Below are 23,629 nucleotides of genomic sequence, written 5' to 3'. Positions count from 1 at the left end.
GCTGCTACTTGGTCCTCAGTTTATACATTCACATCTCACTACTGTCCGGAATCTTTTTCCAGACGAGATGGTCACTTCAGTCAAGCAGTATTGCAAAATTTATTTTCTTAATGGTCAACATTCTCTCCATCCCATTCTAGTAAGTAGGGAGTCCCACGTGTGAGAATATGCTGCCTGCTTGTCCTGTGATAAAGCACAGTTACTTACCATAACAGGTGTTATTCAGGGATAGCAGGCAGATATTTTCATAACCCTCCCACCTCCCCTGTTGCTTACGAAAATGAGGTGCCGTGAGCCTACGTCGACCGGGAAGGCACTCATGATTGTGTGGTGTGGGCAGTCACAAAATTTCAAAAAAATTTGAGATGCACTCTTAAAGTTTTCCGTACTGGGGCTCCATGGATGATATTTGTCCACATGTGAGAATACCTGCCTGCTGTCCATGGGTAATACCTGTTACGATAACTGTGCTTATATGTTACCTTTTCTGCGGTAGTAGTTTCTGAGCTTCTTTGAAGCCTTTGTTGCTGAATTTGATTGTCATGGGTGTCTCTACTTCATGTTTATTTGTTGGCTCTTGGTGCTTGGGTACTGACTGTAGGTGGAGCTAAGGAGCAGAGTGAAGTACAGCAGAGGCACAGAGAAAAAATCTGGAGTGGATTCCTTCTGCAGATGGCACTCGGCCAAGGGGACACAACCATCTGTCTAGAACAGTGATTTTAAACTCACGGCCCGCCAAGTATTATTTTGAGGCCTTCGGTATGTTTATCATTATCACAAAAGTAAAATAAAACAGTTTCTTGATCATATGTCTCTTTAGCTATAAATGACAATATTATTATTAAGACTTAGCCAAAAGGAAAGATTTATAAACTATAAAGAGTTTTGCCTCATGCAAAATTGTCATTTCTTCAATAAGACATTAACTACTTTTTCTGAGGCCCTCCAAGTATCTACAAATCCAAACTGTGGCCCTGCAAAGGGTTTGAGTTTGATATCACTGGTCTAGAATGTCTCACCTAGCTACTGGAAAAGAGCTTACCAGGGTAAGTACATAATCTCTTTTCAGTTAGCCTAAGGTGGATTCCTTTGTGGCTCAGGAGACCAAACTCACATCCCTTCCAAGTGTGAGAGGTATAGTATTGAAGGATACGCAGGATTGCAGAGTGGGTGTTCTGAAAAGGCAGTTTTAGGTGCTGGCTTTAGGACTCAAGGCAGCTGCTGTCTACTGAAAAAAAGCTTACCAGGGTATGCACATAATCTCTTTTTCTCATCCTGGACAAACTGCTCTTCATACATTGGACAGTAAACGTGCCTTGACTTACTACATACAAAGAACTAAGTCACACAGGCTTCCTGGTAACCAAACTAACTATTTCCACATGGTTAGCGACCTGCCTTTCCTTTTGCTTTGCTCAGGCTGGGCTGCAGCTCAAGGGTCATATTACAGCACAAGGTCCGAGCTATGGCAGCATCAGTGGCTTTTTTGCACTCCCATTGAAGATATTTGCAAAGCAGCTACTTCACATATTTACATCTCACTACTGTCTAGAATCTTATTCCAGATTAGATGGTCGCTTTGGCCAAGCAGTTTTACTGAATTAATTTTCTTCCTAATTGCCAACTCTCCCACCATCCCATTCAGTAAGCTAGGGAGTACCACATGTAAGAATATGCTTGTTGCTTGTCCAGGACTAACTCAGTTACTTACTGTAACAGGTGTTATCCAGGGACAGCATGCAGATATTCTCACTAAACTAAACTAAACCTTGGGTTTATATACCGCACCATCTCCACGAATGCGGAGCTCGGCACGGTTTACAGGAAGAAGGATGAGAGAGGAACTACAGTGGAGAGATTAAAGAGTTAGGTGTAAAGGGGGAAGGTGAGAGGCCTAAGAGGGGGGAAGTGTTACAGTTTTGAGAATAGCCAGGTTTTTAGGTGTTTGCGGAAGAGTTGGAGGGAGCTTGAGGTTCGGAGTGGGGAGGTGAGGTTATTCCAGATCTCAGTGATTCTAAAGGGGAGGGATGACCCAAGTTTGCCTGCATGGGAAATACCTTTTATGGAAGGGAAGGATAGTTTAAAAATTTGGGAGGATCTGGAGGAAGTAGGGGTTGGGGAGTTCCAGGATAGAGGGATAACGGCAGGAAGGATGCCATGTAGGATCTTGTAGGCCAGACACGCACATTTGAAGTGGATCCTGGGGATTACTGGGAGCCAATGGAGCTTAGACAGGAGTGGTGAGACGTGATCAAATTTGCTTTTCGCGAAAACAAGCTTAGCTGCGGCGTTCTGAATCCGCTGAAGTCTGTGGAGGCTTTTCTTGGTTAGGCTGAGGTAGATAGAATTGCAATAATCCAATCTGGAGAGGATGATGGATTGTACTAGGACTGCGAAGTGTTTTTGGTGAAAATAGGGTCTGACTTACCTTAGCATGTGAAGGCTGAAGAAGCATTTCTTCACCAGGGATTGGAGATGTTCGTTGAAGGATAGAGAAGAGTCTAAGGTGACACCCAGAACTTTGCGTGAGAACTCGAGCTGTAATGGGGGGCCGGAGGACAATGGGATGGAGGAAGGTAGATGGTCTAATTTTGGGCCGAGCCAAAGGAGTTTTGTTTTGGACTCGTTTAGTTTCATATGCATTGTGAATGCCCAGGATTGGAGGTTCTTTATGCATGAGGATATGTTCGTGGAGAGGTTAGTGAGGTTCGAGTCGGTCTCAAGGAGGACGAGGATGTCATCAGCGTAAGTGTAAAGAGTTTCAAGGGGGATAGTTGGAGTAGTTTCAGGGAAGACATGTAAATGTTAAAGAGGATTGGGGAGAGGGGTGAGCCTTGTGGGACACCACAAGTCGGGGTCCAGTGGGAGGATGAGGTGCCGCTCATGTTAACCATGTAAGAGCGGGAGCGCAAGAATTTGGAGAACCAATCAAGAACTATGGAGCTAATGCCTATCTCGGAGAGTTGGAAAATTAGAATGTCGTGGTGGACAACGTCAAAAGCTGCGGAGAGGTCGAATTGTAGAAGGACAGCAAACTTGTTACGAGAATGCAGTTGCTGAACCTTAGTTGGCTTCTTAGCTATCTTACTGAACTGCAGGTCAATGGAGCTGACGTTGGGTGGGAAGGCACCAGCTTATGCACAACACTGATCTGTTTAAGCTGAGCAGGAATCCTCCAACTGCATTGCTGCCAGTTAGAGAGTGCTTTAATACTGTGTTTTCAATTACTAGGGACTGTCAGACTCCCTGGAATCCTGCAGAGCTTATCTGTCTCTCACTTGAAAATGTGATAATGAAACAGTGCCCCTCACTGGCAAAACTGTAGGTGGAAGACTCTTACTCAGCTTAGAGGGAACAATGGTGCACGGAGTGGGTGGTCCTAAAGATCAAAAGTGACAGTACACTTTTTGACTGTCCATGCTGGGCTTTGTGGATATCGCCCAGATGTGAGACTATATGTCTGCTGTCCTTGGAGAATACCTGCTGCGGGTGAGTAATTTTGCTTTTAAAAATAAAATATGTTTAAACAGAATGAAGTTCAGAAAGCGAAGGTAATGATGTTCAATATAGAGATTCTTCTTCCAAGAGACTGAATTCCAGACATTCTGTCTTATCTTTGTTTATAGTTTGGGTAGTAGTTTGATCCAGTAATGGTAGTAAAAAGATTCCCTTGTGTGTTCTTCAGGTTTTTTTATGACTTTCTTTGGAGAGATTGGGATGATGAAGAAAGTTGTGAAAATTATACCGCTCTTGTAGAAGAAAGAATTAAGCTGTAAGTATATTTCTGTGTAGTGTTTAAAGGTACATAAAAAAGAAATATTCTGAATATATTTTTCTAAATTTCAAGATACTATGACATTCAGGATGGGACAATTCCTGGCCCTATTGGGCAGCGTTTTAAAAGAATCCTCGAGAAATACAGAAATAAACGTATGGAACTGATAGAATACCAAAGTAACATTAAGGAAGATCCATCAGCAGGAGAAGCAGTTGAATGCTGGAATAAATATTATGAAGTACTGATGTTGTCTGGGCTGTTAAAAATTTGGGAGGACCTCCGTCTCAGGTAAGATTGTTTTGCTTTTTTTCCTTAAAGTAACAGATCTAGCAAAAAAGATCTATTTAATATTCATTAGGTAATTATGCACATACTTTATAAGCTAAATACATTATACAGGGCATACATTTCTCAGCATATCAATGCAGAAAAGCAGATCATGTTTGCAATGCTTCAGTATCAAGTTATTCTTTTACAGCCCTTCCGGATTCCATACGCTAGGTGTTCAATCCCAACCTGCAATCCAAGAGTTGCAGAAATTCAACACTTTCCTGAGCACATGCTCCTCACCCGTAGATTGAGAGCTAAAGCTATATCCAGTTTCAATTTATGCAAGCAATCTGTGCAGAAGTCTTTTGAATTGATCTGCTTTTTTTTTTAATTTTTTTTAAATAATTTTTTGCTTAAAGTTTGTTTTGTTTGGTGTCTTCAGTGTCTTGAGACCCCTTCTAGTGGTCCCCTGTTGGAGGAAAGGCTGCTGCTTCACAGATAAACTCTGTGGAGCCAGCCTGCTGTGTGCCACCCTTCTTAGACATGGGGTCCCTTTCCCTGGGAGTTTACTTGCCTGCTGACTTTGTCACGGGTTTTAAGTGCAGGCTGTATGTGTCTGGAGTGAACCCCCCCAACCCTGGGTTTCAAGGCGCAAGCTGCTTTTCCCGCTCCTGACCGTATGGGGAGGATCCATGGGGTTAGAGGTCATAGTCAGTGTCCAACCAACTGGCAATCCGAAGATCTTCAAGCTGGTCCATTTGGAGCTGTTTCTGAAGAAGAAAATCCTTTTCCTCCTTTCTACTGCTGTTAAAACTGCTGATAGGCAAGGCATAGAAACAAAGAGTATGACGGCAGATAAGGGCCGGCGGCCCAACAAGTCTGCCCACTCAAGAATCCTCCCTCAAATCTGCCTACTCTAGAATCCCCTCTCCCACGAGAATCCATCTTTTAAGTATAACTCTGTAGCAACCCCATATGTTTGTCCCATCATCTCTTGAAGTTGAGCACGTTGCTGGCCTCGACCACTTGGCATGGAAGACCATTCCATTGATCAATCACCCTTTCGGTGAAAAAGTATTTCCTGGTGTCACCATGAAATCTTCCCCCTTTAAGTTTTAGCAGATGCCCTCTTGTCGCCGTGGAACCCTTGAGAAAAAAGATTTCTTCCTCCACTTCAGTGCGGCCCGTGATGCATTTGAATGTTTCTATCATGTCCCCCCTTTCTCTGCGCTCTTCGAGAGAATATAAGCGCAGTTGTCAGATATTCCTCATAAGGGAGATCTAAGTCCTGAGACCATCTTAGTGGCCATTCTCTGGATCGACTCCTTTCTCTTCACATCCTTTTGATAATGTGGCCTCTAGAACTGGACACAGTACTCCAGGTGAGGTCTCACCATGGATCTGTACAATGGTAGTATGACTTCAGGTTTTCGGCTGATGAAGCTCCTTCTGATGCAACCCAGCATTTGTCTAGCTTTTGCTGAGGCTTTCTCCACTTGATTTGCAGCTTTCATATCGACCTGGATGATTACTCCCAAGTCCCTTTCTGCAGTAGTTCTTGTTAAGTGTTCACTGTTCAAGGTGTATGTTCTGCATGGATTACTGTTTCCAAGATGCATTACTTTACATTTTTGGGCATTAAAGTTTAGTTGCCAAATACTGGACCATTTTTCCAGCAGAAGTAGGTCCTGCTCCATAGTGTTGGGCCTGGTTGCGCTGTCAGGTTCCTTTGACCTGCCCACAACATTGCACAATTTAGCGTCATCAGCAAATAATGTAATTTTGCCACGAAGTCCCTGAGTCAGATCCCTTACAAAGATATTAAACAGCATTGGGCCCAAGACCGAGCTCTGTGGCACTCCACTGGTTACTCTTGACGTTTTTGAGGGTATACCGTTTACCATTACCCTTTGAAGTCTGCCGCTAAGCCAGTCTTTTACCCATGCTGTCAGTGTTTCTCCTAGTTCTAACGTGTTCATCTTGTTCAATAATCTACGGTGTGGGACACTATCAAAAGCCTTGCTACAGTCTGAATATACGATATCCAGGGACTCACCCCCATCCAGTTTTTTTGTTACCCAATCAAAGAAGCTTTTCAGATTGGATTGATAAGACCTTCCCTTCGTAAAGACATGCTGGTGGGGATCCTTTAACCTTTCATTATCCAGAATCGCGTCCAATCTGTTTTTTAATCAACGTTTCCATGAGTTTACTCACTATTGATGTGAGACTCACCGGTCTATAATTTTCAGCCTCTGACCTGCATCCCTTTTTGTGGAGTGGGATAACGTTGGCAGTTTTCCAGTCCAGGGGCACTTTTCCCTTGCTTAGGGAAAGATTGAAGAGCTCGGCTAACGGTTCTGCCAGAATATCTCTCAATTCTCGAAGTATTCTGGGGTGCAGATTATCCCGGCCCATAGCTTTGTTCACTTTTAGTTTTGATAGCTCGTGGTAGATGTCGCTTGCAGTAAATTCCATGTCCCGAAATGGGTCCTCCGAGCTTCCCTTTGTCTGTAGCTGGCACTTCGGAGGTGAAGACTGAGCAGAAGTAGTTATTGAGTAGTTCTGCTTTGTCCGCGTCCGAGTCTGTAAAGTTGCCATCAGGTTTCTTCAGGCGCCCAATACCGCTTGTGTTCTTCCTGTCGCTAACATATTTAAAAAAGGATTTCTCCCTTTCCTTTACCTGCCTAGCTATGTTTTCTTCCATCCGGAGTTAAGCCTCTCTGACTGTCATTTTAACTTTTCTAGATTTTGTCAGATAGGTTTCTTTAGTTTCCGGTCATTATGATTGTTTGTAGATAACGAAAGCTCTTTTCTTTTGCTTTACTAGTTCTGAGATCTCCACGGAGAACCACTGTGGTCTATTTTTTCTGCGTCGTTTACTCACGGTTTTTATGTATATGTTGGTTGCAGATTTCAGAACCGACCATAGTACTTCTACATTGTCCGTCGTGTTTTGATTTTGCAGCACTTCGTAGACATAGTCCCCCATGCCCTGAAAGTTAGTTTCTTTAAAATTTAGGACCTTAGTCGATGTGTTTGACCTAGTGTTTCCTTTCTTGAGGTGGAACCACACCATATTGTGGTCGCTGGAGGCCAAGGTTTCTCCCACCGATATCTCTGTGACACTGTCTCCGTTGGTGAGTATCAGGTCCAGAATTGCCTGGTCCCTGGTGGGTTCTAATACCAACTGCTTGAGGCATGCTCTTTGCATGGAGCCTAGTAGCCTCTTGCGAAGGTTTGTTCCAGTCCACATCGAGCATATTGAAGTCTCCTATCAGCACTGTATCTCCACGCAGTGTGATGGCCTCAATGTCTTCTATTAGTTTGTCGTCTACATCCTCCTTTTGTCTTGGTGGTCTCTATACAACACCTAGATACAGGTATTTGTTATTGCCCCTGGCAAGGTTCACCCAGAGGGATTCTCCCGTATACTTATGTCTGTAAGTTGAGTAACTTTGATGTCTTCTCTAATGTACAGAGCTACCCCTCCTCCTGATTTGCCTTCTCTGTCGCAACGGAGTAAGTTATATCCTGGTATGACCATATCCCATCCGTGGGACTCCGAGAACCATGTTTCTGATATCGCCACTACATCAAGGTCAGTGTTTCTCATTTCCGTTTTCAGTTCCAGTATTTTGTTGCCCAAGCTACGGGCATTAGCATACATGGCTGTCCATTCCTTCTGTTTGCATGGAGTGTTCTCTGTCTGTGAAAGTTTATCTGCTTCAATCTTGCCTTTGTCGCCCTTTCTATTCCCTCTGTTTCCTTCAGTGTCCAGGCGATTCCTTACTTCTGACTCCAAGACGGAGTCTCCGTCTCTCCCACTGTCTCCCACTTTACTGACTCGATTATTACCTCAGATACTAAGTCTCTGTCCCTCGCTCTGCCTCTCTCTCTTTATTGACGCGAGATAATTTGACTTCCTCGATCATGCCTTTATTTCCTTTGGTATTGCCTTTTTCACCCTTAGTATTCGCGTGATTACTTACCTCAGGTTCTAAGATGGAGTTACTTACCCTATTGGTGTGAGTGGGTCCCCTCCCCCGGCTCACCTAGTTTAAAGCCTTCCGGAGCAGGTGAGCCAAGCGTCGTCCCAGGACGTTCTTCCCTCTTCTGGTTAGGTGAATCCCATCTGGTCCCTGCAGTCCCTGAAGTGCCTCTCCGTGGTCCAGGAAGCCGAAGTTCATCTCTTTGCACCATCCCCGTATCCATTTGTTAGTCCTCTTGATCCGTTCTTCTCTAGCTCTCCCCTTGTCCATCTGTGCTTCCAGTTGCTTCAGCTTCTCACCTAAGGCTCTAAAGTCTAAACTGTGAATAAACCTCCATTATTTCCTATGTGAACTTCAGAGGTGGCTTGCTAAATGCTTTAAAAGGAATTTTTCACTGTTTCTGAGGTTAGGGTTCTGGTCCCCCACCTCCCCAGACCCCAAATCACTATTTTTTATTTTTGGATTTTGTTTAATTTTGCTGTTTTTGATACGAATTTGCTAGCAGCTGCCATTTTTAATTTTACATGATCTTTTTTTCTAAGTTGTATTTCTGCCTCAAAACCCCTCGATTTGATTAAAAATCATTTGGGATGGACTCCCCAGCCCGTAATATGTTGAATATGTACCTTGGTTGTGCTTGATTGGCACCGGATCTGTGACCGCGTGCCGCAGCACGAAGGGGATGAGAACTTTGGGCCTCGTCTCCTTTAGGTCCCCCAGGACTTGTGAGCTGGCCTGGGTTTGCGATTTCTGGGAAATGTGTCACCTAGAGGCCATTCTGGAAGCTGGTGCCAAACTTCTACTTTCCGAGTTTGGGGACTGTTTTGGAGCGATGTGAGTGCCTCAGCAGGGCCCTGCAGTTCTCAGGATGTGGCTTGTCACCGGAATTGTTTTGGATCCTCTGGAAAATGTATTTTATCCCAGAACAAGCAGGCAGAATATTCTCACTGATGGGTGATGTCACCGACGGAGCCCCGGTACAGACCACTTTAAAAGTGCATTGCCACTTTAAGTCTTTAGAAAGTTGCCGATATTCTACACCTCGCAAGTGCGAGTGCCTTCCCACCTGATGTAGGCGCGCGGCTCTTCAGTTTCTTAGTTTCCTCGGAGCTAAGATGTGTTTTTTCAACGGCCGTTGAAACTTTTTCTTCCGTTGCCTTCCCGCTCTTGCAGACTTTTGACTTTTTAGTTATTTTCTTTTCTTCATTTAATTGTTTGTAGTTAAAAACAAAAACGTAATAATTTTCGTTTTTTTTCTCTTTAGTGGGTTCGGGCTGGTGGGGCCTGTTCCACCACCTTGGCCTCAGATTTTGATTTAGCCAAGGCTGTTTTTCCTTCAATGTCCCACCCGCAGATGGGTTTCAAAAAGTGTGGACGTTGTGCTTGCCTCATCTCCGTGACTGACCCGCATCGCTGGTGTCTCCAGTGATTGGGGCCCGAGCACTGTCCTGAAACCTGTTCCCGTTTAAAAATCCAACAGCGGCTTCTTTTCGATGTTGCAATGGAAGGAGACTCAACACCGCTTTTGACGTTGGCGGCGCTAGCCAAGTCGACCCCGCCACTTTCGACATCCTTCAGTGGGTAGGCCGGCTAAGAAGCCTTCCCCCCCCCCCCCGGGCCTCAGGTCAAAATAGCAATGAGCCAAGTCCTGGTGACCTTGAAGAGGCCCAAGAAGCACTCCGCTCCGATCTTGGTGAGTGCCTTGTCATCAGCCTCCTCTTCACCAGAGCGTAGAGCCGCACTGAAGGTATCGGCAAAAAAAGTCAGTGGTACCGGTGCTTACTCTCAAGCAACAGATTCACGATTTGCTAAGAGAGGAATTGCATGAGCAGTTACAAATGCTGGTGCTGACTCAAATTCTGCCCGTGTCGACACTGACTCCCCCGGTGCCAGTCCGGTCTGAGCCCTCGACATCGGTTGCATCTGCAGCGGAGTCTCCATCGGTGCCGCCACTTCTTGTTCAGGAATTGACACCGATGACTTGCCGACACTAGTTGTCTTCAACACAGACGTCACCTGAGTCGACGTTGGTGAGGTCTGGATAGGCACTGCAGAAATTAAAACATCTCGAGCCTTCGACCCCGAGTGCTCGGCATCGATCTTGGACTGTTCAGGATTCAGACCTATGGGGAGACTATGAACAAGATCCTATCCTGTCTGAAGATGAGGGTTCCTCAGATGATGAATCCCTTTGCCACTCTTCTCAAAAGGCTCTTCTAGTATCTGAGAAATCATCTTTCTCCAAGTTTCTTCGGGATATGTCTGAGACTTCGTCCAACCCTCTGGAAGCTGATTCTAAAAGATCTAAACAGTTCCTGGATGTCTTGGATTATGATCAACCACCCAAGGAACTTCTCAAGCTTCCTCTTCATGATATCTTACGAGAAACTTTTTACAAAAATTTAGAGACGCCACTTACTATTCTTGTGGTTCTTCGTAAGTTGGACTCTTTGTATAGATGGTACCTATTCCTGGGTTTGACAAACCCCAACTTCCAAATGAGTCTCTCTTGGTAGAATCTACCTTAAAGAAATCCTCGGGGGCTAGTGTACATGCCTCTGTACCTCCTGACAGAGAGGGTAAGGCCTTGAATCAGTTTGGTAAATGACTATACCAAAATGCTATATTAGCCAATCGGTCTGGCAATTATAATTTTCACTTCTCCTTCAACATGAAGTATTTAGTCAAACAAGTTGCTACTTTCCAGAAATATCTTCCTGAACGTAAGCTTCCTGCTTTCCAGCATATTATTTCTGACTTGTTCCAGCTTAGAAAGTATATGGTTCGTTCCACCTACAATACTTTTGAACTCACTTCACGTGCTTCAGCAATGTCGGTGGCCATGAGACGTCTGGCCTGGCATTGGGTTTCTGAGCTAGATGTCAACCATCAAGACAGGTTAGCGAATGCACCTTGTATGGGAGACGAGCTTTTTGGTCTCTCCACGGACACGGCTACACAGAAGTTGTCCGCTCATGAGACCAGGTGGTCAAACCCAAAAAGAAGCCTCCACCTTCTCGTCCCTTCAGACCAGCTTCTTCCTGTCAGAGAAGGTTTGCTGCAACCTGCGACTCCTGCTCAGCCTCAACCCAGGAGACAAAGACAACAGCAACCACGTCAACAGCAAAAACCACAGACTGCTCCCCCAAACGCCTACACAGCCTTTTTGAAGTGTTTTTTCAGAGCATAGCCACTGTCAACATTCTACAGACTTTGCCTCAGCCCATCAGAGGCTGGGAGCTCGTAACATCAAACCTCTGGATCCTCACCATCATTCGTCAGGGTTACACTCAATTTTCACACCCTCATCATCCAAGAGAATCTGCTTTGGACCCTGCACAGTCATCCCTTCTTCTCCAGTAGGTTCAATCCCTTCTCCTGCTGAATGCCATCGAGGAAGTTCCCCTCAATCAGTAGGAGCAGGAATTCTACTCCCGTTACTTATTAGTTCCAAAGAAGACGGGAGGACAGAGATCCATTCTGGATCTCAGAGCTCTCAACAAATTTCTAGTCAAGGAGAAATTCCACGTGCTCTCCCTCACCCTGCTTTAACCTCTCCTCAATCAGAATGACTGGCTATGCTCTCTGGATCTCGAGGAAGCCTACACACATATTCTAATTTATCCGGCTTCCAAGAAGTACCTCCATTTTCAAATCAATCGATGTCATTACCAGTACAAGATCCTACCGTTCGGCCTGGTGTCTTCTCCCAGAGTCTTCACGAAGTGCCTCATTGTAGTGGCCGCTTCTCTCTGATCACACGGCCTCCAGATCTTCCCTACGTTGATGACTGGTTGATCAGGGTTGTATCCTCTCAGGAAGTGGTCCAACATATCAGTCCTTTTCTTTTCTTCAGGTTCTAGGATTCGAAGTCAACTTCCCCAAATCACATCTTGTTCTGACTCAACATCTGCAGTTCATTGGGGCAATCCTAGACATCAATCTCATGAGAGCGTTTCTCCCTCAGGATCACTTTCACACTCTCATCAGCCTTTGTCAGCAACTCTTCCGCTTCAATCCGTCTCGGCAAGGCACATGATGGTTTTGCTGGCCACATGGCTTCCACTGTCCATGTAACACCACTGGCACGACTACACATTTGCACTCTTCAGTGGACTCTTGCTTCTCAGTGGTCTCAAGTGATGGATCATCTATCACAACATATATCTGTGACATCATCTCTTCTGCAGTCGCTTCAATGGTGGATGACCTCTTCCAAACTATCCAGAAGTCTCCTTTTTCACTTACCCCCCCTCATCACAAGGTCATCACGACGGACGCATCCCCTTATGCCTGGGAGGCTCATATGAACGATCTTCAGACTCAGGGTTTTTGGACTGCCAAGGAGCAGAAATTTCACATCAATTTCCTGGAACTCTGAGCAATGTAGTATGCCCTCAAGGCCTGCCATCATCTTCTTTGCCTCTAAGTCCTGCTTCGCATAAACAATCAAGTAGTGATGTACTACATCAACTAGCAGGGAGGTACATGCTCTCTCCTGTTGTGTCAAGGAGGCCCAGAAAATCTGGACTTGGGCAACAGCTCACAACCTTTTCTTAACGGTTGTCTACATTCAAGGGGAGAAGAATTCCCTAGCAGACAACCTCGGCAGAATTCTTCAGCCTCACGAATGGATTCTCAACTCTGTACCTCTATAGTCCATATTTGCTCAAAGGGGAACTCCACAAGTGGACTTGTTTGCGGCTCCTCACAATCATCAGTTGCCCCAGTTTTGCTCCAGATTTTACTCTCCTTTCCGTCTGGAAGCCGATGCCTTTCTCCTGAACTGGACGGGTCTGCATTTCCTCCAATTCCTCTCATGTTGAGAACTCTGTTCAAACTCAAACGAGAGGCAGCCACCATGATCCTCATTTCTCCCCGGTGGCCCAGACAGCATTGGTTTTCCCTTCTACTTCAACTCAGCTCCAGGGAACCAATACCTCTTCCAGTTTTTCCAACTCTGCTTACTCAGCGACAGGAATCATTTCTACATCCCAACCTGCAATCATTGCACCTGACAGCTTGGTTTCTCTCGGGCTGAATCCATCTGAGCTACATCTCTCTCAGCTGGTTTGCCATATTATTGATGCCTCCAGGAAACCAGCCACTCAGCAATGTTATCAAAAATGGACTAGGTTTTCTTCTTGGTGTCTTCTTCATCATCATGATCCAATTTGTTTCCTTGGCGGTGGACTTGGTGTTGGATTATCTACTTCATTTATCTGACTCTGGTCTCAAGTCCACATCTATCAGAGTCTATCTAAGTGCTATTACCTCTTTTCACCTCTTACTGCTCATCCTTTGGTCTCCAGATTCATGAAAGGACTTTTCAATGTTAAACCATCTCTCAAGCCTCCGCCTGTCGTCTGGGACCTTAATGTGGTTCTTTCCAGTTTGATGAAGTCACCATTTGAACCAATGACCACGGCTCATCTCAAGTTTCTCACCTGGAAAGTGGTCTTCTTTATTGCTCTCACCTCTGCCAGGAGGGTCGTTGAGTTACAAGCATTGATAGCAGATCCACCCTTCACCGTTTTTCATCATGACAAAGTGGTTCTGCGCACGCATCCAAAGTTTCTACCAAAAGTTGTCACTGAATTTCATCTCAATCAGTCAATTGTTCTGCCAGTCTTTTTCCCTAAGCCTTATTCTCATGCAGGAGAAACCGCTTTGCATACTTTGAACTATAAACGTGCTTTGGCCTAGTACATCAACCGGACAAAGCCTCATCGTACTTCTCCCCAACTGTTCATCTCATTTGATCCAAACAAATTGGGGTATCCTATTTCCAAGAGAACGATTTCCAACTGGTTGGCTGCCTGCATCTCGTTCTGTTATGCTCAGACTGGATTGACACTGAATGGCCCACAAAATGGCTTCTTCAGCCCACAAAATGACAGCTTCTGTGGCTTTCCTCAGGTCTACTCCCATTGAGGAAATCTGTAAAGCTGCCACCTGGTCCTCAGTTCATACATTCACTTCTCACTATTTTCTGGAGTAATTCTCAAGATGGGATGTGCACTTTGGCCAGTCTGTATTACAAAATTAATTTTCCTAAGGCCAACACTCCCATCATCCCATTCTTGTTAGCTTAGAGATCACCCATATGTGAGAATATGCCATCTGCTTGTCCTGGGATAAAGCACAGTTATCCCAGGACAAGCAGGCAGCATATTCTTGACTGATGGGTGACGGCACCGACGGAGCCCCGGTACGGACAATTTTAGAGTGATTGCACTCTAAGAACTTGGAAAGTTCTGGTAGGCCGCACCGCGCACGCGCGAGTGCCTTCCCGCCCTGACAGAGGCGCGCGGTCCCCAGTTTCTTAGTTTCCGCGGAGCTAAGAAGACGCGTCTCTCTCAACGGCTGTTGTGAGAGAATCTTTGTGTAACTTCCCGCTCGCGTAAACTTGTTAAGGAAATATTATTTCCTTTCCTTTTTTCTTTATTTTCTTTATTTTAAAAAAAACAAAAACATTTGTTTTTTTCCTTCTTTTTCGGATTTGCCCCGGCGGGGCCTTTTGCCACCATCGAGGCCTCGGCCTTCGATTTGGCTGAAGCCGTCTTCACATTCATGCCCCCTCAACCCGGCTTCAAGAAGTGCCAGCGGTGTGCACGACCAATTTCACTAACTGACCCACATAATTGGTGTCTCCAGTGTCTTGGTCCCGACCATCGAGCGTCTACCTGCACCCGCTGTGCGACTTTGAAAAAGAGAACTCTTAAAAATAGAGAGATTCAACAGAAATTACTGTTTGGTGCCGAAATGTCTGATTCTACAACACTGGCACCGACATCGGCACCGGCGCAGTCGGCACCCACATCATCGACACCACGCGATACCGCGTCGGTGTCGACTCCTTCAGGTAAGCCGGCTAAGATGCCTTCCCCGTTGGAGCGTCCTCCGGTCTTGATGGCAGTGAGCCCAATCCTGCCGACCTCGAGGCGCCCACGGAAGCGCTCCGCCCCAATAGAGGTGAGCCCCTCTACATCGGGTTCCTCATCCTCGGGGCGTAGAGCGGCACCGCAGGTACCACAAAAGAAAAAAGCGGTACCGGTGCCTTCCCTCGAAGACCGTATAGCTGCTGTTCTGCAGGCGCAACTTAAAGAACAGTTACAGCACCTCCTGCCTTTCGTTCCTGGCACCGAATCTACCGGTACCAGTTCGGTCTGAGCCACCGGTACCGATAGTGGACCGTCCTATTTTATCGACGTCCACTTTGTCGGTACCGGTACAATCTGTTTCCTCGGTCTCCATGCCGATTCTTGCACCGGAGCCGAGAGCTCACCATCAAGCTGTACAGACTTCGGCTCCGGTGCATACAGTGACATCTCCCGGTACCGAGTCAGGCAGGTCAGGGAAGTCTCTTCGCAAATCCCGTCATTTAGAGCCTTCCACACCGGAATCTCGAGACCGGAGTTTTCAAGTTCGAGATCCTGACTTGTGGGGTGACTCAGAGGATCCTATTCTTTCTGAGGGGGAATGCTCTTCTGGTGACGAGGACCCGTCTGCTTTAGGACCCTCCTCTAGACCAGAGGTGTCTTCTTTTTCTTCCTTTTTAAAGGAAATGTGTGACTCTCTCTCCATTCCTTTGGAGGCTGAGTCAAAGAAATCCAAAGCTTTTCTAGATGCCTTGGATTTTGACCAGCCTCCAAAGGAATATCTTAAGTTACCTCTCCATGACATCTTGAGAGAGACTTTTTATAAGAATCTGGAATCTCCTTTAACTATTCCTGGTGCTCCCCGAAAATTGGATTCCTTGTATAAGGTCATTCCTATCCCTGGGTTTGACAAACCCCAACTGCCTCATGAGTCCCTTTTGGTTGAGTCCACCTTAAAAAAGTCCAAAGGGGCTAGTGTATATGCTTCAGTCCCTCCTGGCAGAGAGGGCAAATCCATGGATAAGTTTGGAAAAAGGCTATACCAAAATGCAATGTTGGCTAATCGATCAGGAAATTACGCATTTCATTTCTCTTTCTATCTTAAGCAGCTTATTCAAAATCTCACTGCTTTTGAGAAATATCTTCCTGATCGGAAAAAGTCTGTTTTTCACCAAACTTGTTCCTCTCTTTTACAGCTTCGTAAATTCATGATCAGATCCATTTATGATACCTTCGAGCTGACCTCCAGGGCCACAGCCATGTCAGTGGCCATGCGACGGCTAGCCTGGCTTCGGGTTTCAGAACTCCGACGTCAATCACCAGGATCGCCTAGCCAATGCACCTTGCTTGGGGGATGAGCTGTTTGGAGATTCCATGGATTCCACTACTCAAAAATTATCGGCTCATGAGACTAGATGGGACACAGCTTCTTAAAACTAAGAAGCCTCCACCAACCAGGCCTTTTCGTCCACAATCGACCTACCAACGTAGATTTGTGGCTCGTCCTCTGCCTCAAGCTGCACAACAGCCTAGATGTCAGAGACAACAACGACCAGCTGCTAGACAACCTCAACAACAGCAGCAGGTAAAACCTACACCTTCTCAAAAGTCTACACAACCCTTTTGACTTGGTTCTCCAGAACATAGCCAGTCTTGTTCCTTCTGCCCAACTTCCACAGCCTATAGGAGGACGCCTTACTTATTTCATAAGCCGTTGGGAACTTATCACGTCAGATCAGTGGGTCCTGAACATCATCCACCACGGCTACTCTCTCAACTTTCAGACTCTACCTCCTCAAAGTCCACCAAAAGAGTCTGCTTTGCACACTCCTCAGTCTTTTCTTCTTCTCCAGGAGGTTCAATCCCTCCTCCTTCTGAACGCTATAGAGGAGGTTCCTCTAGATCAAAAGGGGCAGGGGTTCTACTCCCGTTATCTTTTAGTCCCCAAAAAAACAGGAGATCTCAGACCCATTCTAGATCTCCGCGATCTCAACAAGTATTTGGTCAAAGAAAAGTTCAAGATGCTTTCTCTGGCCACTCTTTATCCTCTTCTCAATCAAGGCGACTGGCTATGTTCCCTCGATCTCAAAGACGCATACACTCATATACCGGTCAATCTGGTCTCCAGACAGTACCTACGCTTCATGATCAATCGTTGTCACTACCAATACAAGGTGCTGCCCTTCGGTCTTGCCTCCTCTCCAAGAGTGTTCACCAAATGTCTGATTGTGGTGGCTGCCTTTCTACGATCTCACCACCTTCAGGTCTTTCCTTACCTGGACGACTGGTTAATCAAGGCCAATGCATCTCAGACTGTTCTCCTGGCCACCAACCAAACCATCAGGTTTCTTCAACTTCTGGGGTTCGAGATCAATCTACCCAAATCTCATCTCATCTCCACTCAGAGACTTCAATTCATAGGAGCTATCTTGGACACAGTCCTCATGAGAGCGTTCCTGCCATCCAACCGTCTTCAAATGCTTCAATCTCTATGTCAGCAGGTGCTTCCACAGCGTTCCATCTCGGCAAAGCAAATGATGATTCTCTTGGGTCACATGGAGTCCACAGTTCATGTCACACCCCTCGCACGTCTTCACCTGCGCACTCCTCAATGGACCCTTGCTACTCAGTGGTCCCAAGCGACGGATCCTTACTCACGTCACATATCTGTGACGTCATCTCTTCGTCAGTCTCTACAATGGTGGTTGATATACTCAAATCTATCCAGAGGTCTTCTGTTCCATCAACCTCCTCACCAACTAGTCATCACCACCGATGCCTCTCCTTATGCATGGGGAGCTCATTTGAACGAGTTCCAAACTCAGGGCCTTTGGACAGACCAGGAAAAGAAGCATCACATCAATTTCCTGGAACTCAGAGCAATGTTTTATGCCCTCAAGGCCTTCCAACATCTTCTCTTCCCTCAAGTTCTCCTGCTGTGCACAGACAATCAAGTTGCGATGTACTACATCAACAAGCAGGGTGGGACGGGCTCTCGCCTCTTGTGCCAGGAAGCCCAGAAGATCTGGACTTGGGCCATAAATCACCATCTATTCCTGAAAGCTATCTACATTCAGGGAGAAAAGAATTCCTTAGCGGACAAGCTCAGCAGAATTCTCCAGCCTCACGAGTGGACACTCGATCCTTTCACTCTACAGTCTATCTTCGCTCAATGGGGCACTCCTCAGATAGACCTCTTTGCAGCTCCTCACAATCACCAGCTGCCCCTATTCTGCTCCAGACTCTACTCTCCTCACCGTCTGGCAGTGGATGCATTTCTCCTCGACTGGTCCAATCTATTCCTGTACGCTTTCCCTCCGCTGCCTCTCATGTTGAGAACCTTGTTCAAGCTCAAGAGGGAACGAGCCACCATGATTCTGATTGCTCCGAGGTGGCCCAGGCAACATTGGTTCTCCCTTCTACTTCAACTCAGTTCCAGGGAACCTTTTCTTCTTCCTCTGTTTCCTTCTCTGCTTACACAGCATCAGGAGACCCTTCTACATCCCAACCTCCAGTCTCTGCACCTGACAGCTTGGTATCTCTCGGGCTGACCTCTCATGATACTTGTTTATCTCAGCCTGTTCGTTCCATTCTAGATGCCTCCAGGAAACCAGCCACTCTGCAATGTTACCATCAGAAGTGGACAAGATTTTCTTCCTGGTGTCTTCTTCACCATCTTGATCCAACTTCTCTAGCAGTGGAGACATTGTTGGATTATTTGCTTTCGTTGTCCGACTCTGGCCTTAAGTCTTCTTCCATCAGAGTCCACCTCAGTGCCATTGCTGCTTTTCATGAGCCGGTCCATGGAAAACTTCTATCAGCTCATCCCCTGGTGTCCAGGTTCATGCGGGGTCTTTTCAATGTGAAACCACCTCTTAAAGCCCCTCCTGTTATCTGGGATCTCAATGTGGTTCTTTCCGCCTTAATGGAGCCTCCATTTGAACCTTTGGCTACCTCTTCTTTCAAGTTTCTCACTTGGAAGGTACTTTTCCTTATTGCTCTTACCTCTGCCAGGAGGGTCAGTGAGCTACATGCACTAGTTGCAGATCCACCTTTTACAGTCTTTCATCATGACAAGGTGGTTCTGCGCACACATCCAAAGTTTCTCCCTAAGGTTGTCTCTGAATTCCATCTCAACCAATCCATTGTTCTGCCTGTCTTCTTTCCGAAGCCTCATTCTCATTCTGGGGAACAGGCTCTCCATACTTTGGATTGTAAGAGGGCTCTAGCTTACTATCTAGAGCGTACGAAACCCCACAGATCAGTTCCCCAACTCTTTCTGTCCTTTGATCCGAACAAATTGGGATGTCCTGTTTCTAAACGTACGTTGTCTAATTGGCTGGCAGCGTGCATTTCATTCTGTTATGCTCAGACCGGACTGACACTGGAAGGTTCTGTCACGGCCCATAAAGTCCGAGCAATGGCAGCATCTGTAGCTTTCCTCCGTTCCACTCCTATTGAGGAAATCTGCAAAGCTGCTACTTGGTCCTCAGTTCATACTTTTACATCTCATTATTGTCTGGATGCATTCTCCAGACGGGATGGACACTTCGGCCAGTCTGTTTTGCAGAATTTATTTTCCTAATGGCCAACCTTCCCTCCATCCCTCTTTTTGTTAGCTTGGAGGTCACCCATCAGTCAAGAATATGCTGCCTGCTTGTCCTGGGATAAAGCACAGTTACTTACCGTAACAGGTGTTATCCAGGGACAGCAGGCAGATATTCTTGCGTCCCTCCCACCTCCCCGGGTTGGCTTCTTAGCTGGCTTATCATAACTGGGGACCGCGCGCCTCTGTCGGGCGGGAAGGCACTCGCGCGTGCGTGGTGCAGCCTACCAGAACTTTCCAAGTTCTTAGAGTGCAATCACTCTAAATTCTAAAATTGTCCGTACCGGGGCTCCGTCGGTGCCGTCACCCATCAGTCAAGAATATCTGCCTGCTGTCCCTGGATAACACCTGTTACGGTAAGTAACTGTGCTTTACTTACCGTAACAGGTGTTATCCAGGGACAGCAGGCAGATATTCTCACAACCCACCCACCTCCCCAGGTTGGCTTCTTAGCTGGCTTATCTTAATTGAGGGATCGCGCCTACGTCGGGCGAAGGCACTCACGCATGCGCGGTGCGGGCTATCACGAACTTTCTAAAGACTTAAAGTGGTGATGCACTTTTAAAGTGGTCCGTACCAGTGCTCTGTCGGTGACGTCACCCATCAGTGAGAATATCTGCTTGCTGTCCCTGGATAACACCTGTTTTGGTAAGTAACTGTGCTTTTTGGAACCAGCTTGTTGGACGCAGCTGGCATGTGCATCATTTTTCTTTAGCCCAGTTGTGCCAGTGGCAGAGTTCCCTTTTCAGGAGCCCACTCGTTCGGCTATGGCAGAGCTCAATTGCGTTATGTCATTCGGATATTATGCCGCTTTTATCTCCTGACTCTGCCTTTGTTTTGGATCCAGCTGATTCCCTTGCTGGGACTAATCCACACGGGCAGGACCCCTCAGTCAGCAGGCCTTTTATGCATGGTTTTCTCCCCTTTTACTGCTTGGGGTCTGAAAGAGCAAAAAAAAAAAAAAAAAAAATCTCTTCCTTTTTCCACCATCCACAGCTTCTTAGTCTGGAACATGTTACCCAGTGCGCAGCCATCCCTGATGTTGGAGGAGTAGTGTGACTCTCAGAATCATACAGTGGATGTTTTATTTAACCCCCCCCAACATCCAGTTTCCTCGTCACCCAGTCAAAGAAGCTGATCAGGTTGGATTGGCAGGATCTCCCCTTAGTAAATCCATGTTGACCGGGATCCCGTAGATTCTCCTCGTTCAGGATCGTATCCAATTGGCGTTTGATTAGAGTTTCCATTAGTTTGCACACTATTGATAGAAACATAGAAACATAGAAAGATGACGGCAGATAAGGGCTACAGCCCATCCAGTCTGCCCACCCAATTGACCCTCCCTATTAAGTCTAATGACCTCCTTAAGTATGATTGTAATTATACTTCCACTCTACTGACCCGCTCTTTCAAGTCAATACCCTAGTGACCCTATCTAATGACCCCCTTAAGTATCTAGTGACCCTATCTAATGACCCCCTTAAGTATGATTGTAATTATACTTCCACTCTACTGACCCGCTCTTTCAAGTCAATACCCTAGTGACCCTATCACTTGGCATGACCCTCGTAGGGATCCTACATAGGTATCCCATTTTTTCTTGAAGTCTGAGATGCTGCGTGCCTCGATCACCTGCACTGGAAGCTTGTTCCAATGCTCAATCACTCTTTCCGTGAAGAAGTATTTCCTGGCGTCTCCACGAAACTTCCCTCCCCTGAGTTTGAGCGGATGACCTCTTGTGGTCGAGGGTCCCTTCAGAAGAAAGATATCATCTTCCACCTCGACCCGTCCCGTGATGTACTTAAATGTCTCAATCATGTCTCCCCTCTCCCTATGCTCTTCGAGAGTGTAGAGTTGTAATTTGCTCAGTCTTTCTTCGTACGGAAGACCCATTAGCCCCGAGACCATCCTGGTGGCCATCCGCTGAACCGATTCAATTCTGAGCACATCTTTACGGTAATGTGGCCTCCAAAATTGCACACAGTATTCCAGATGAGGTCTCACCATGGCTCTGTACAATGGCATCATGACTTCAGGTTTCCTGTTGACGAAGCTTCTCTTGATACAACCTATCATCTGTCGTGCTTTAGATGAAGCCTTCTCCACTTGAGTGGCTGCTTTCAAGTCAGCACTGATGATTACTCCTAAGTCTCGTTCTGCCATAGTCCTGGTTAAAGTTTCTCCATTCAGGGTGTAAGTTCTGCAAGGATTTCCGTTACCGAGATGCATGACCTTACATTTCTTGGCGTTGAAGCCCAGTTGCCAGATCGAGGACCAACTTTCTATAGTACGCAGATCTTGCTCCATAGCATCCTGTAGATTATAGCCGTTTACTATATTGCATAGTTTGGCGTCATCAATGAATAAGGTTACCTTGCCTTGAAGTCCTTGAGTCAGATCCCCAATGAATATGTTGAAGAGGAGTGGGACCAGGACCGAACCCTGTGGCACTCCGCTAGTCACCTCCGACATTTTAGAGAGGGTACCGTTAACTACCACCCTCTGAAGTCTGCCACTAAGCCAATCTTTAACCCATGCAGTTAGAGTCTCTCCTAATCCCATCGATTTCATCTTGTTCAGCAGCCTGCGGTGTGGGACGCTGTCAAACGCTTTGCTGAAGTCCAGGTACACGACGTCCAAGGACTCTCCTGAGTCCAGTCTTCTTGTTACCCAGTCAAAGAAGTTGATAAGGTTGGACTGGCATGATCTACCCTTGGTGAATCCATGTTGACTGGGATCCCGGAGATTTCCCTCGTTCAGGATCGTATCTAATTTATACTTAATTAGTGTTTCCATGAGTTTACACACTATTGAGGTGAGGCTTACCGGTCTGTAGTTCGCAGCCTCAGCCTTACAACCCTTTTTGTGTAGAGGAACGACGTTGGCTGTTTTCCAGTCCAACGGAACTATCCCCGTACTTAGTGAGAGATTGAAGAGCACTGCTAACGGTTCTGCCAGAACATCTCTCAATTCCCTGAGTACTCTTGGGTGTAAATTGTCCGGTCCCATGGCCTTGTTTACCTTTAGCCTTGCCAGTTCGTTGTAGACGTCCCCAGTTGTGAATTCAAAATTCTGAAACGGGTCATCCACGTCTTGTTTTACCTTCAACTGTGGTCCGTGTCCCGGTGCTTCGCAGGTGAAGACTGAGCAGAAATATTCGTTTAGTAGTTCTGCTTTTTCTGAATCCGCCACCGCGTAGTTTCCGTCCGGTTGTCTAAGGCGTACTATACCGTCTGTGTTCCTTTTCCTATCACTGATATACCTAAAGAAGGATTTGTCCCCTTTTTTAATGTTTTTTGCCAGAGTTTCTTCCACTCGAAGTTTGGCCTCCCTAACTGCTGTTTTGACCGCTGCAGATCTGGTCTTATATTCTACTTTAGTTTCTCTTCTCTGCGTACGTTTGTAGGAAAGAAATGCTTTTTTCTTCTCCTTAATGAGGTGCGAGATCTCTTCAGTGAACCATTGGGGTTTGTTGTTTCTTTGCCGTTTATCTACTGATTTTATGTAGCGATTAGTTGCTTCGTGTATGGATGATTTCAGGTATGACCACATAGTTTCCACATTGCCGGTCTCTGCTTGGTTCTGCAGCGTCTGATGAACGAAATCTCCCATGCGTGCGAAGTCGGTGCCTCGGAATTTGAGCACCTTTGTTTTTGTAATTGATTTAGGAGATCCTTTCCCAATGTTGAACCATACCATGTTATGGTCGCTGGAGGCTAGCGTATCTCCTACCGAGACCTCTGAGACGCTTTCCCCGTTGGTGAGTACCAGGTCTAGGATCGCCTGGGCCCTAGTGGGCTCCGTTACCATCTGTCTGAGATGTACTCCTTTTATGGAGGTCAGAAGCCTCCTGCTGCTGCTGGTTGTTGCTGAAAATGTGGTCCAGTCTGCATCAGGCATGTTGAAGTCCCCTAGCAGTACAGTGTCGCCCCATAGAGTGATATTCTCTATGTCTTCAATTAAATCTGCGTCCTTGTCTTCCGGTTGCCTTGGAGGTCTGTATACCACTCCAAGATACAGGCATTTTTTGCCACCTCTTGCCAGGTTTACCCAGAGGGACTCCCCGGTATACTTGACATCAGTGATCCTGGTGGTTTTGATG

At 46.3% G+C, this 23,629-nt stretch overlaps 1 protein-coding gene across 3 annotated transcripts in view; it reads left to right on the top strand.

Moving 5' to 3' along the window:
- The window catches only part of SHCBP1L (SHC binding and spindle associated 1 like), a 325,723-nt gene that overhangs the window by 144,066 nt on the left and 158,028 nt on the right, over positions 1 to 23,629 (top strand). For all 3 annotated transcript variants that reach the window (XM_033915417.1, XM_033915416.1, XM_033915415.1), the window contains exons 4-5: positions 3,686 to 3,772; positions 3,848 to 4,066. In XM_033915417.1, coding sequence (XP_033771308.1) covers positions 3,686 to 3,772; positions 3,848 to 4,066 — 306 coding nt within the window. The remainder of the gene's footprint in view (positions 1 to 3,685; positions 3,773 to 3,847; positions 4,067 to 23,629) is intronic.

Source organism: Geotrypetes seraphini, chromosome 12, assembly GCF_902459505.1.
Source record: "Geotrypetes seraphini chromosome 12, aGeoSer1.1, whole genome shotgun sequence".
NCBI classification, from domain to species: domain Eukaryota; kingdom Metazoa; phylum Chordata; class Amphibia; order Gymnophiona; family Dermophiidae; genus Geotrypetes; species Geotrypetes seraphini.
The sequence above is the reverse complement of the archived record's forward strand: the minus strand, read 5'-3'. Positions and strand labels throughout refer to the sequence as shown.